The sequence below is a fragment of the Sciurus carolinensis genome, chromosome 10, assembly GCF_902686445.1.
Source record: "Sciurus carolinensis chromosome 10, mSciCar1.2, whole genome shotgun sequence".
Lineage (NCBI taxonomy): Eukaryota > Metazoa > Chordata > Mammalia > Rodentia > Sciuridae > Sciurus > Sciurus carolinensis.
Genome location: NC_062222.1, coordinates 26,505,016 through 26,517,173, shown reverse-complemented (window position 1 = coordinate 26,517,173; position 12,158 = coordinate 26,505,016). Strand labels below are relative to the sequence as shown.

The window sequence follows — 12,158 nt, the reverse complement described above, 5'->3', positions numbered from 1 at the left end:
TTTTTTTTATTGTAAACAAATGGGATACATCTTGTTTCTGTTTGTACATGAAGTAGAGGCATATCATTTGTGTAATCATACATTTACATAGGGTAATGGTGTTTGATTCATTCTGTTATTTTTCCCTTCCCCCCTACCCCTCCCACCCCACTTTTCCCTCTGTACAGTCCCTCCTTCCTCCATTCTTGCCTCCCTCCCACCCCCCAGGATTTCTTACTGTTTAGCACCTGGGGTATAACAGGTTTAACACCTAATTAAACCAGTTGATGTCAATCATGAATTCCCTAACTATGTTGGCCTGAAATTTATCCTACTAAAGTTCAACCTGGTGTGATGTCACATGCCTGTAACCCCAGTCTCTCTGGAGGCTGAAGCAGGAGGATGGCAAGTTCAAGGACAGCCTGGGCAACTTGGTGAGACCTGTCTCAAGATTTAAAAAAAAAAAAAGAAGAAGAAGAAAGAAAGAAAGAAAAGAGACTGGGGATATAGGACAGTAGTAGAGTGCCCCTGCATTCAATCCCCAATATAAATGAAAATAAATAAATAAATAAATACATATTATATATGTATGTGTATATATGTCTATATCTTATTGAAGTCTGAAAAAAAAATAGAATTGTTACCATGATTTTGTCTTTACTAGGTTGATATTCCAGAAGGAGAAAATGGGAAAAGAGAATCGGTTTCATCTCATTGTGTTAAGTAAGTTTTATGTGTGTTTCTTTGCACAAAATATAAAGGAGGTAGTCATTTATATCATGAAGAATTGCCAAGCTTAAACACTTCCAATGTGTAATTATTCAGAATCTTGGTGGGTTTTTTTTTTTGTTTTTTTTTTTTTGTTTTTTTTTAATTGAGGAAACCTTTGCTTTTTAAAAAAGCCATAGTGGGTTCCAATTTTGCTGAAAATGCAACTGTACAGTGCTTGCAGAAAGCCACCCGGGAACCAGGCCTGCTGCCTCTACGGTCTGGCCTCGGCCTGGGCAGAGATGGTTTTGTCACCAGTGCATGCTAATTTGGCCTTCTGGTGTTTATCTACCAACAGATTTTTAGAAGATTTGACTGTTTTGTCAGGGAAAACTTGTGAATCTGACAGAAATGTGAGTCAGACAAAAACCACTCGTCGCCTATGAGGGTGTAGGCTCAGCGGTGGGGCACTTGTCTAGCGTAGGTGAGGCCCTGGGTTCTGTGGCCAGGACCACAAAACAACAGCAGCAGCAACCAATAAACTCTGCTAGACATTTCGTATTGTTTTGCTTTTAAAAGGAACTAGAAGAAAGGAAAGGAAGAGTTAAGTTGAAGGAATCTTTCTGCATGCCTGAAGACCTTTCCTTGAATTTATAAACCCTTTTATGCATCATTGTAACTCGTTGGTGATTTAAAACCCTGCCACAATGCAACTTTATATTCTAGTAAAATGAGCAAATTAATAGAATTCACTACCTGCAGAAGACGGTAAACCTGTCTGTGAATAGGTCAGACATAAGGAGATGCTCCCGGGGGACTTGGGAAAATAAATGCAAAGGTTATCACAAATAAGAAAACTTCTGAGGCCACAGCAGCTGGATTCAGTTTCAGGTCCCATTTTCCTCCTGTTTTGAAGCAGCCTGGACCCTCTCAACAGTTTGAATTTAAAGTGGGCTTCAACACCCTGCATCCCCTGACCTGACTTAAATCAGAATTTGAGTGGATCTAGGACCAGCCTTTTCTCTTCAGGCAGCTGTTTTCTTCTAAGCACCTTACTATTGCAACTTCCTTCCTGAAGTTTCAAATCAAAGGTTTGGGATTAAATCAGACCTTCTAGAGACACAAGTTGTCTTTGCTTTTATCTTATTTTCGGTCGAAATTGCAGACCACTTACTGATTGTTCCAAGTTTCATCAACAAAACCTTTTTTTAAAGGCAATGTAAAAATCATTTTGTAAAGCAGCAGAGAGGGTAGATTACAGGTTTTGAAAGGCCAAATTTCTGTTTTCTTCCAACCTTTCCAATTTGTAAGGCCATTCATCTCTATATTCAACTCATTGGCTGATTGGCTGATCTTGAGCATCTGCCCATCTGAGGCTACTGCATGCTGCCCTGTTTCTTCCTCTGGCAGTTTGGTGTCTTTGCCCTGAGATTCTCAGGGGTAGCACCCCTAAACTCAGTGCGCTTGCAATTGAAAGGCTGCAGATGGGATCATGGATTGCTGTGGCCCACAAACACGTGGTGTCTGGAATGATTCTATAATGAAGTAAAAATGATCAAAAGGCAGACGTGGCAGTGTGAACTAACCACTCTGCCGCTTCTCTGTTACTCTGCATGTACTCTGTGACCTTGAGTTTTCTGAGTGAATCAGCTTAATCCAAAAAAGCAAGCACTATCCTTTAGATGTATACATTACTATTTTTCATGGAAAATGTTAAAATTACCCAAATTTACCTTGTTCCGTATTAAACACAGAATAAATGTCTATCAAAAGACTGAGTAAAGATTTAAAGCATTTTAAAAGTTAGTACTGTTTTATGGAGTGGAGTGTTGCCCCAATTCTAGAACTGAAAATAAACCTAGTTAAAATTTTTCATATGTATATATTAATTGCAATCCAAGGGATTTGGGATGCTGAGGCAGGAGAATTCCAAGTTCCAGTCCAGCCTCAGCAACTAAATGAGGCCCTCAGCAATTTGGTAAGACTCTGTCTTACAATATAAAAAGGGCAGGGGATGTAACTCAGTAGAAAAGCACCTCTGGGTTCAATCCCCAGTACCCCTCCTCCAAAAAAAATCAGTACTCTCTAGTGTAACCCACACATGTGTTCTTTGTTCAGAGGTACAAGATGTGTTGCTCGGTTTGAATATATTGGAGACCAGAAGGATGAGTTAAGTTTCTCAGAGGGAGAGATAATTATTCTTAAAGAGTACGTGAATGAGGAATGGGCGAGAGGAGAACTTCGAGACAGAACTGGGATCTTCCCCCTTAATTTTGTGGAACTTGTTGAGGATCATTCCACCTCTGGTGCAAATGTTTTAAGTGAGTATAAAAAATATGGGTTTATTTTATTATGTCATTTTCTAATTTGAATAATTCAATAATATGGTAGTCCTTAAGTTGCATAGTCCATATGGCCATATTTTTAAGGTAGAAGGGGGGAATGTTTTAAGTAGTAATTTACATGGGATAGCCATTACTATGGTCATCTCTAAACTGACTTTGTTGTTTTAGGTAATTAGCAATAGCTTTGTTTAAGAAGTGACCAAGACTTTTTAATTACATGAGCTATGAGTTTAATTAATGTGTATCCTTCTTCGCTTTAGAGTAATAAAGCAATCCCAGAGAGGGGATTACAGATCAAGGGTCACGGTCTGGAATTCCAGACTTTCCCCTCCCACCCCCACCTAACCGTTTGTCTCTAATACCAAGTGGTCTATTCAGCTGACATTTTGACCTTGCGTTTTTAATGTAGGCACAAAGGTACCACCAAAGACCAAAAAAGAAGATTCTGGCTCACGTTCTCAGGTAGGCTTTTGGAGTGAGTGGTTGTTGAAACGGCCAGGTTTAAACCCTGGAAGGAATATTAAAATTACAATTACCAAGAGAAGATACTATGAAATCATTTATCAATTCATATGGCAAATGTTTGTAATAAATTAAATAGTAAGATGGTTAATTCAATGCACTATATACATAGAGCTTATTCAAAGGCATATAGATCCTGATAGAACATGAGGAAAGAAGCCATGCACTGGTGGTATTCCCATTGTCCCAGGAACTCAATGGTTGAGGCAGGAGGATTGCTTGAGGTCTGAGGTGAAGGCTAAGCTGAACATCAGTATGGTGGCCTCACAGGACGTGCTGTCAGCAGTGGAGTTACACTGTGAATAGCCAATAGTCCAGCCTGGGCAACGTAGCACAATATTGTCTCTTAAAGAAAACAAAAATGGCGGACACACTTGTAATTCCAGTACCTCAGGAGGCTGAGGCAGGAGGTTCCCAGATTCTAAGCCAGCCTCAGCAATTTAGTAAGGCCCTGTCAAAATAAAAACAGGGCTGGGGATGTGGCTCTGTGGTTAAGTGCCCCTGGATTCCATCCCTTGTACCAAAAAAACAAAAAGGGAAAAGAGGAAAAAGACACAATTGGAGAATGCATAAAAAAGATGTAAGTGACTAATACCTTACTAGTAATCAAGGAAATATAATAAAGTAGCAATTAAATAGTATTTAACCTACCAAAGCAAAAAGATTCAGTGCAACAACACTAAACAAGTAATTATAAGAGTATACACCATGAAGTACAGATTGTTATCATCTATCACCCTAAGAAAAAGATTTTTAAAAAATTTTAGTCACAAAGATGGCCAAAAAAAAAGATGACCAGAGTGGTATTAGCATAACTGGAAAAAAATTGGAAACAAGAATGTTCTGAAGTTGTAAAAAAAATAGATTTATAATAAACCTCATGGGAAGAAAACAACTTAGAAAGCATATGAAATTGAATATGTAGCATTTAAAAGCTAGAAGGAATGTACTTAAATTGTTAACATTAAATTGCCTGTCAGTTTAAGATTTTCTTAATTTTATTATTTAAAAAAAATTTTTTTTGATACCACGGATTGAAGCCAGGGATGCTTAACCACAGGCTACATCCCAGCACTTGTTATTATTATTTTTTTGAGATGGAGTCTTACTAAGTTTCTTGAGTCCTTGCTGAGTTGCTGAGGCTAGCCTTAGACTTGCGTTCCTCCTGCCTCAGCCTCCCAAGTGGCTGGGATCACAGTTGTGCACCGCCACACCTGTCTTGGGGTAAAAGCATTCCTGTTGAAGCACTCCATCTTAGTAGCCCACCATATATGGGTAGTTACCCTCACAAGCTTAGCATTAACTACCCCCCATAAAATTAAAAGTGTGGATTTTTTTTTCTTTAAGTATGAATTAGTGAAGTCTCTGCTATGGAATGTGATACCGTCTGAGTCAAGTAATGTCCTGGGAATTAACAGACTATCTGTTCTGATCCTTCCTAATTTAGATAAAGAAGCACTTCTCTAAAAATTAGATACTTCATCAGAATTTTTTCCAAGTGTCATAAATACTTTGAGTAAATATTTTATGCTTTCACCTAATTTTTAATGTAGTTAATATCATACATCATAATAAGAAAAATGTGCTTCTTCTATATCCTTTGAAAGAGACAAAGTCACAAAATCTATCCTATTTGTCATTTTAAATCATATTTTTTTAAATGATTACTTGTGTCATGTGAATGTCATGCTGGTGTTTTGTTGTTTTTGTTTTTAGTTGTAGATGGACACAATACCTTCATATTATTGATTTGTATGTGGTGCTGAGGATCCAACCCAGTGCCTCATACATGGGAGGCAAGCGCTGTACCACTGAGCTGCAGCCCCCGCCCTTAAAATTATATTTCAAGATAAGTTATCAGAAACGTTTATTTCTGAAACTTAATAGCAACACAAAGTATCGGGCAATTTAATAAGACTTCAGACTTTGAGATCTTAAAGGCACTTTTCTTTTATTATTCCTCCCCTTTCTTCATTTTTTTTTCCCCTTTTTCTTTTCTTGTACCAAGGATTGAACCGAGGGGTGCTTCACCACTGAGCTACATCCCCAGCCCTTTTTCATTTCGAGACAGGGTCTTGCCTGAGCTAGCCTTGAACTTGAACTCCTCCAGCCTCAACCTCCCGAGTAGCTGGGATGCCAGGCGCCCAGCCTGGCCGTTTTTTACGCTTTGCGGAACTCGGTTCGAAGTAGAAACGCCGGTCTCTTACCAGCCCTCGGCTTCCTAACAGGGTGACCGCCTTTCTGGAGAGTGGTGCAGAGCCCTCCACAGTTTCACAGCGGAAACCGGCGAGGACTTGTCCTTCACCCGGGGGGACCGGATCCTGATCCTCGAGCGTCTGGACTCCGACTGGTGCCGGGGCAGACTGCGTGACAGGGAGGGGATCTTCCCGGCAGCTTTCGTGCAGCCCTGCCCAGGTATGACAGCTACAGGACGTGGCGCTTGCTCTTCCAGGGGAACCAGAGGCCTCGGACACCCTGTATATTCCTTTTCCCCAGCCATGCTCAGTTTAAGTTGTTTGCGTTTAAAGTTGATCCATAAAGTTTTATGCAAACTTCATTGTATTCTCCTTTGTTAGAGTTACAAAAAAATATTAAACTGCCTTCACTAAATGATGGCTATTTATGTCTATTAACTATGTTCTGTTCTATCTAGTTGTTTTCTGCTAAGAGAACATCCTTCATCTTTTTGCAAGTTCATTCAAAATAAATTGAAGATGTTCTATTCCAAGAGTGACGAGGGGAGTCTTGAAATGCTTGGTTAGTGTTTTAGTCCACCCTGTTCCCATACATTGGAATTGTTGATGTCTTTACAGCTGAGGCAAAAAGTACGTCCGCCATATCACTGAAGGGAAGAAAGGCCAAAGCCTTGTATGATTTCCAGGGGGAGAATGAAGATGAGCTCTCCTTCAAGGTCAGAATGCGTATCTTTGTCTACCTGAGTAAGCACTGTACCTTTCGAAGTGTCTTCCGTTGAAGAGTAGAACATTTGGCTGGAATAGTAATCGTTACCTAAGACTGAAGGAATCTCAGACCCTAATTCTAAGGGAAGAGAGTAGAGAAAGTGAATTAGGCTAATAGAACTAATCATTTACATCATCAACCAGGCATGTAGGTTCTTGGAGAAAACTTTGACTTAATAATCTCGCAGTCCCCGAGTAATTCCTTGTTCTTGTTCTTATAACCTCATGTCTTAGTAATCTGGGATGATTCCCTGCATGGCCCTCAGCCTCTCCCAACACCCTTTTGCAATCAGTGGAGAAACAGGTGGCAGCTGCTACAGGTCTCCATGGTAGCATGGTAGGCTCAGAAGACACTGTGGCTGGGTGTGGTGGTGCACGCCTATAATCCCAGTGGCTCCGGAGGCTGAGGCAGGAGGATCGCAAGTTCAAAGCCATCCTCAGCAAAAGTGAAGCGCAAAGCGACTCGGTGAGACTGTCTCTAAATAAAATATAAAATAGGGCTGGGGATGTGGCTCAGTGACCGAGTGTCTGTGAGTTCAATCCCTTCAATCCTTTGTACCAAAAAAGAAGAAGAAGAAGAAGAAGACACTGTGTCTTGTCCACAGAGACACTCACCAGAGCTTTGGGGGTTTTAGTTCCAAAATGCTGAGCTACTTTACAAAGTGCTTTTTTAAAAAAGCCTAAAATACAATCCTCGTCTTACTTCACCAAAGAAGTACCTCTTAGTTTTTCCTAAAGTGAAAATGGATTATTTCCATGATTCTGTTTCCCAAGTCCACAATTGGGCGTGGTCAGAGAAAAGCGCTCAGGACGGTGCCTGGGAACTCTGCTGGAGGACTGTGCCGAGTTCAGCAGTCCTTGCTGTCTGCAGAGGCCGTGGTGGACAGTGGGAAAGTCTCCATCGAGGAGGGTCTTCCGTCACGGGGAGGCTTTAAAGCCTGAAGGACTGATTAGATGAGATGAGCCTTGAGACCTCGGGCGCCCAAATGAGATTTTTACTTGTCTATAAGAGAATGAGGAAATAAGGCGCTATTAGGCATGCGCAGACGTTGGGGTTATTTAAGGGAGGCCGGTGGCATGTCAGAATAAGGTGGCTACCTTTCCTGCTTCGTGACAGACTCTTCCTTTGAGAACGCTCTTCTGCCATTTTCATATTGAAAGACCATTTCTATTACAAAATGTTTTAGGAAGTGATAATTACCAATATCCTAACTATGCAAAACTCAGTTGGTAATCCTATATTCACTATTTTTTTTCTTTTTCTTTTTTTTTTTATGTTTCCAAGAGTTTGGAAACATTGCCCAAGTCCTTTTCAGTTTTGTGAATCAGTGTCTCATAATGTATTCTTTATTTTTACATGAAATATTACTGCAAGTGAGGAATCCGAATTCAAACTTTGAGTATTACTTTAAGAATTACTTCCTTTAAGTTATGTCAATTTAAATAACAGAATTTATAATGCCTTCAGAGAACGGGTTGTCTTCATTTCACAAATGAATGACTCTGAGTCAGGATAATACTAGTTTTTTTAAGGGGATTCTTCTCTGCTTTCAGTGGTGTTGGTCATTAATATTTTATTAAATATCCAGAGAATGTTAGTAGATAGAACTTCTTTTAAAAAATAGTCCTCCCCTCAGTAAATTGACATGGTATGTAGGCATGAACTGGAGCTAAGAAAAATAGCTTCAGTCAACCATTATATTGTAATTTAGGAACCAGAAGGACTTATTTGTAACAAATTTTGAACAGCCAGAATTTTTTTTGGGGGGGCGGGGTGGGCAGGTACCAGGGATTGAACCAGGGCACTTAACTAACACTGAGCTACATCCCCAGCCCTTTTTTGTACTTTACTTAGAGACAGGGTCTCACTAAGTTGCTGAAGCTGGCTTTGAACTCGGGGTCTTCCTGCCTCAGCCTCTCAAGCCAATGGGATTTCAGGTGTGCACCACTGTGCCTGGTAAATAGCCAGAATTTTACAGATTTGGGCAGAATAGATTAATGACAGCCGACAATCAATGTTTCCTTTCCATTTTCCATAATTAAAAGCTTTAAATTGGCTGGGCATGGTGGCACATGTGTATAATTCTTGGGACTCAGGAGGCTGAGACAGAAGGATCACAAGTTCAAGACCAGCCTCAGCAATTTGGCAAGACCCTCAGCAACTTAGTGGGATCATATCTTAAAATAAAAAATGAAAAGGACTGGGGACTTAGCTCCGTGGTAAAGAGCCCCTGGGTTAAATCCCCAGTACCAGGGGAGATAAAAAAGCTTTAAAACAACCATCCCCGCCACAAGAGGGCAGTGAACTAGGGCTACAGATAAATCAGGTAACTTGATAAAGTTATTTTAAAGAGCAGTCAGGGGCACCTTGGACCATTGTGGAATCTTAAACCCAGATTCTCCCAAAATGATTAGTAACCATGAAGAACAAAATAGTTAATGTTCATCTACTAGAAGAATTCTGTTTTGCACATGAATAAGACGCTCTGCCCTTTGACTAACCTGATGAAGATGAGTTAGCGTTCTGAATCAGGGGGAAGCTCTTAAGATGAGGCAGAAATGTGAATTCAATATTGAAGCCATGGAGAAATGGAATAAGCCAAATGGTAGAGGACAAATACCGGTATGTACAAGAATAAATGCTTACGTTAATAAATAGCAATGACAGAAAGTAAGTGAAAAGTGAAAGGTCCAGTGTAAAATGTGGTTACCATGTAGAATCTCAGCCCTAGAATTAGGCTAGGAGTGAATCCTGGTTCTGCCACTACTTACACCCGTGATAGTAGCAAGTTAAATAATCTGTCTGAGCACTAGTAGGTTATGTTGTTGTTGTTTTTGTCGTTGTTGTTTTGGACCAGGGATTGAACCCAGGGGTACTTAATGAGCCACATCCTCAGCCCTTTTTTATATCCCTTTTTATATTTCATTTAGAGACAGGGTCTTGCCGAGTTGTTTTAGGACCTCACTAAGTTGCTGAGGCTGACTTTGAACTTGTGATCCTCCTGCCTCAGCCTCCTGAGCAACTGGGATTTCAGGCATGCACCACCATGCCCGGCAACTAGTTTTCTTTTCTTTAAAATAAAGATATGTATAAAAATATAGTGCTAAAATCAGGATAATAGTGACCATCTCTGGGACTGTGGTATTGTTTAAATGAGTTAATTCCTGCCAAGTGCCTAGAATAGGACCAGGCAGCTGGTAAGCACATGGCTCACTCTCATCTCCAAGGCTTTGCATGGTGTCCTCTTCCACAGGCCCTTTCCAATTACCCTAATGAGGCAGCAACTCCATGTTGTCTGCCCTGCTCTGCTTATGTCTTCCCACTTGAAAATGAAGTCTATATCTACTATTTCCATAGTGCTCAGAACAATGGGTGGTACATAGTAAGTGCTCAGTAAATAATGTTAGATGAAAATATATGTGTGTGTGGCTGATATTGTTATTTATTCAAGAAGGATTGTTGATTAGTAGTGGTAACCTTAGGAGTCATAAAATTATAAGCAAGAAAATCAGTGCAGCAAAGTTGCATGGTGAGGGAAAAGGATTGAGGAAGACAAATATGGGAACAGATGACGTCATTGGATGCAGATCCTCTCTGTGGCATATCATTGAATTCTCCCTGAAAGACAAGATATTTGAGTTACATAAAGAGAAGATTATTCATGCCATTCCAGGTAGGCTACTTACTATGCTTAGGTTCAATAGAAACCAATACTTACTTCCGATTCCCGTCTTATTACAGGCTGGAGATGTAATAACAGAGCTGGAATCTGTAGATGACGACTGGATGAGTGGAGAACTAATGGGAAAATCTGGAATATTTCCCAAAACCTACGTTCAGATCCTACAAGCCAGCTGAAGGTGAAGCTCCACTGTCCCCTGGCACAAAAACTCACTTGAAGCATCACTTTGACTATCAGATGTTTTTGCACTATTTTTTTAAACAGAAAGAGAAATACCTAAGGTGTACATGACACACTAGAATTTTCTGGAAGCAGAAAACTTCTAGATTTTGTAGTTAGCTCTCCTCCACGGCAGGAGCGTGCACATGGAAACCCAGCAAGCTGGGAATCCATCCAGGAAGACACCTGGGGGGATTAGCAAGGCAGATGCACGTGTCCTGGGGGAGAGTGTCTGGGGATGCAGCCGCATGGGGAGGCTGCAAACCCCAGCTGCACTTAGACGTGTGTTTTAATGGGCACAAACGCATTAACCATGCTTCTTCGTTTTTCACTTTAGTTTAAAAAGAGGACGTTTGACATTCTACATGCTGTAACTATCAGGACATGGTTGGTAATCTCAATTTCATTTTTGATATTCAAATTAATTCTAACAGCTTGAGCACATTAGCCTTAGTACCAGGGCAGAGAGAGAGAGAGAGAGAGAGTTTATTAACTGGTTGGAGCATTTCTTAGCACATGGCGAAATCAGCTCACACTCACCAAGTGCTCCTGTGTAACTGTTTCCTGTTTGTCCAGGGAGTTGAAGAGGGTCAAAAGTGGGTGTGTCCTAGTCCGAAAGCCCAAACCATCCCGAGATGCCTTGCTAACGCAGCTAACTCTTCCGCGGACGCCCCGGGCCTTTCCTCTCCTCAATGTATACTTCATGCTAACAGGGTTATTAGAAAGCACATTTTCTGAATCTGCAATCATTCCTTTGACAATTACTGGTACCCAAAGGGAAATCCATTTTCTTTGCATTACCCCAGTCAAGCTGCGTCTTGTTCTAGTAGGACATTGGGAATCACATCGAGCATCTCAGAATAAAGAACAACTGTTAAGATGGAAACCAGTGCCGAGCCCCCCCACCACCGCTTGTCTTTGCAATATAATCAAAATGAAAAATAATTTAAGAGGACTGAAGGCTTGGTACTTTGTTTTCCCCCTCAGCTCATCTCTGCACAATTATTAGAGTAAATAAAAAACCACTTTCCTGCCATCCATGGTTACACATTCCAAGCTTAAGATAAAAGTGGTTCTTCGCATGACTGAATCAGTTACGACTTATGGGCTAAAGCCAAATAGGTTGAAGACAATCTTCCAAACACATCAGTGGAATCGAATTTCTTGGAAATGTAAAACACTTTCCCAACAACGCTCATGACTTTCTTCTGTTTTTGAGAAGAATTTTGTATGCTGGACCACTTTTTAGCCTTTGCCGTTCTCCCCTGTTGCCCACAAGCTAGGCAGCCAGTGATTGCCCTGTGACCTGAATACCATGTGGCGTCTGTAATGAAGTAATATTTACTTTGTCATTGAATGAAGTTCACCTCCAAGGTGTATGGGCACCTTTGACTTTGGAGTCTGGGAGCCGTGTTTTCTAAGTGTTGGGGTAAGGAAGAGAGTATGAAGAGAGTTCTTGTCCAATTTCACTCAAAAGTAATTTAATGAGAAAGGGGTGACTTTTAAACCATTATCCAAACTAAAACTCCCATTTGCAGCAAACTGTACCACCACAGGAAGCGGGCGGGGTACGGAATGGGACATGAGGTTTATATCTTTGCCTGTATAATTTTAACATATTGAAGATTCTGAAAACTTATCTCCTTTGGAGAAAAATATCTCCCTTAATGTTGGCCTTCTGTAAGCAGAATGATAAGTGCAATAGTTGTAAATCTACTTGACACTATAATAAACCAAACTGA

At 40.6% G+C, this 12,158-nt stretch overlaps 1 protein-coding gene across 8 annotated transcripts in view; it reads left to right on the top strand.

The window, feature by feature from the left end:
- The window catches only part of Sh3d19 (SH3 domain containing 19), a 175,524-nt gene extending 164,720 nt beyond the window's left edge, over positions 1-10,804 (top strand). For 7 of the 8 annotated variants that reach the window (XM_047566142.1, XM_047566140.1, XM_047566147.1 and 4 more), the window contains 6 exons: positions 644-702; positions 2,806-3,008; positions 3,442-3,494; positions 5,783-5,969; positions 6,368-6,465; positions 10,257-10,804. In XM_047566142.1, the coding sequence (XP_047422098.1) occupies positions 644-702; positions 2,806-3,008; positions 3,442-3,494; positions 5,783-5,969; positions 6,368-6,465; positions 10,257-10,373 (717 nt within the window). In that variant the 3' untranslated portion in view covers positions 10,374-10,804. The remainder of the gene's footprint in view (positions 1-643; positions 703-2,805; positions 3,009-3,441; positions 3,495-5,782; positions 5,970-6,367; positions 6,466-10,256) is intronic. The other variant, XM_047566141.1, reaches the window with a different exon arrangement.
- Positions 10,805-12,158: the final 1,354 nt, after the last annotated feature.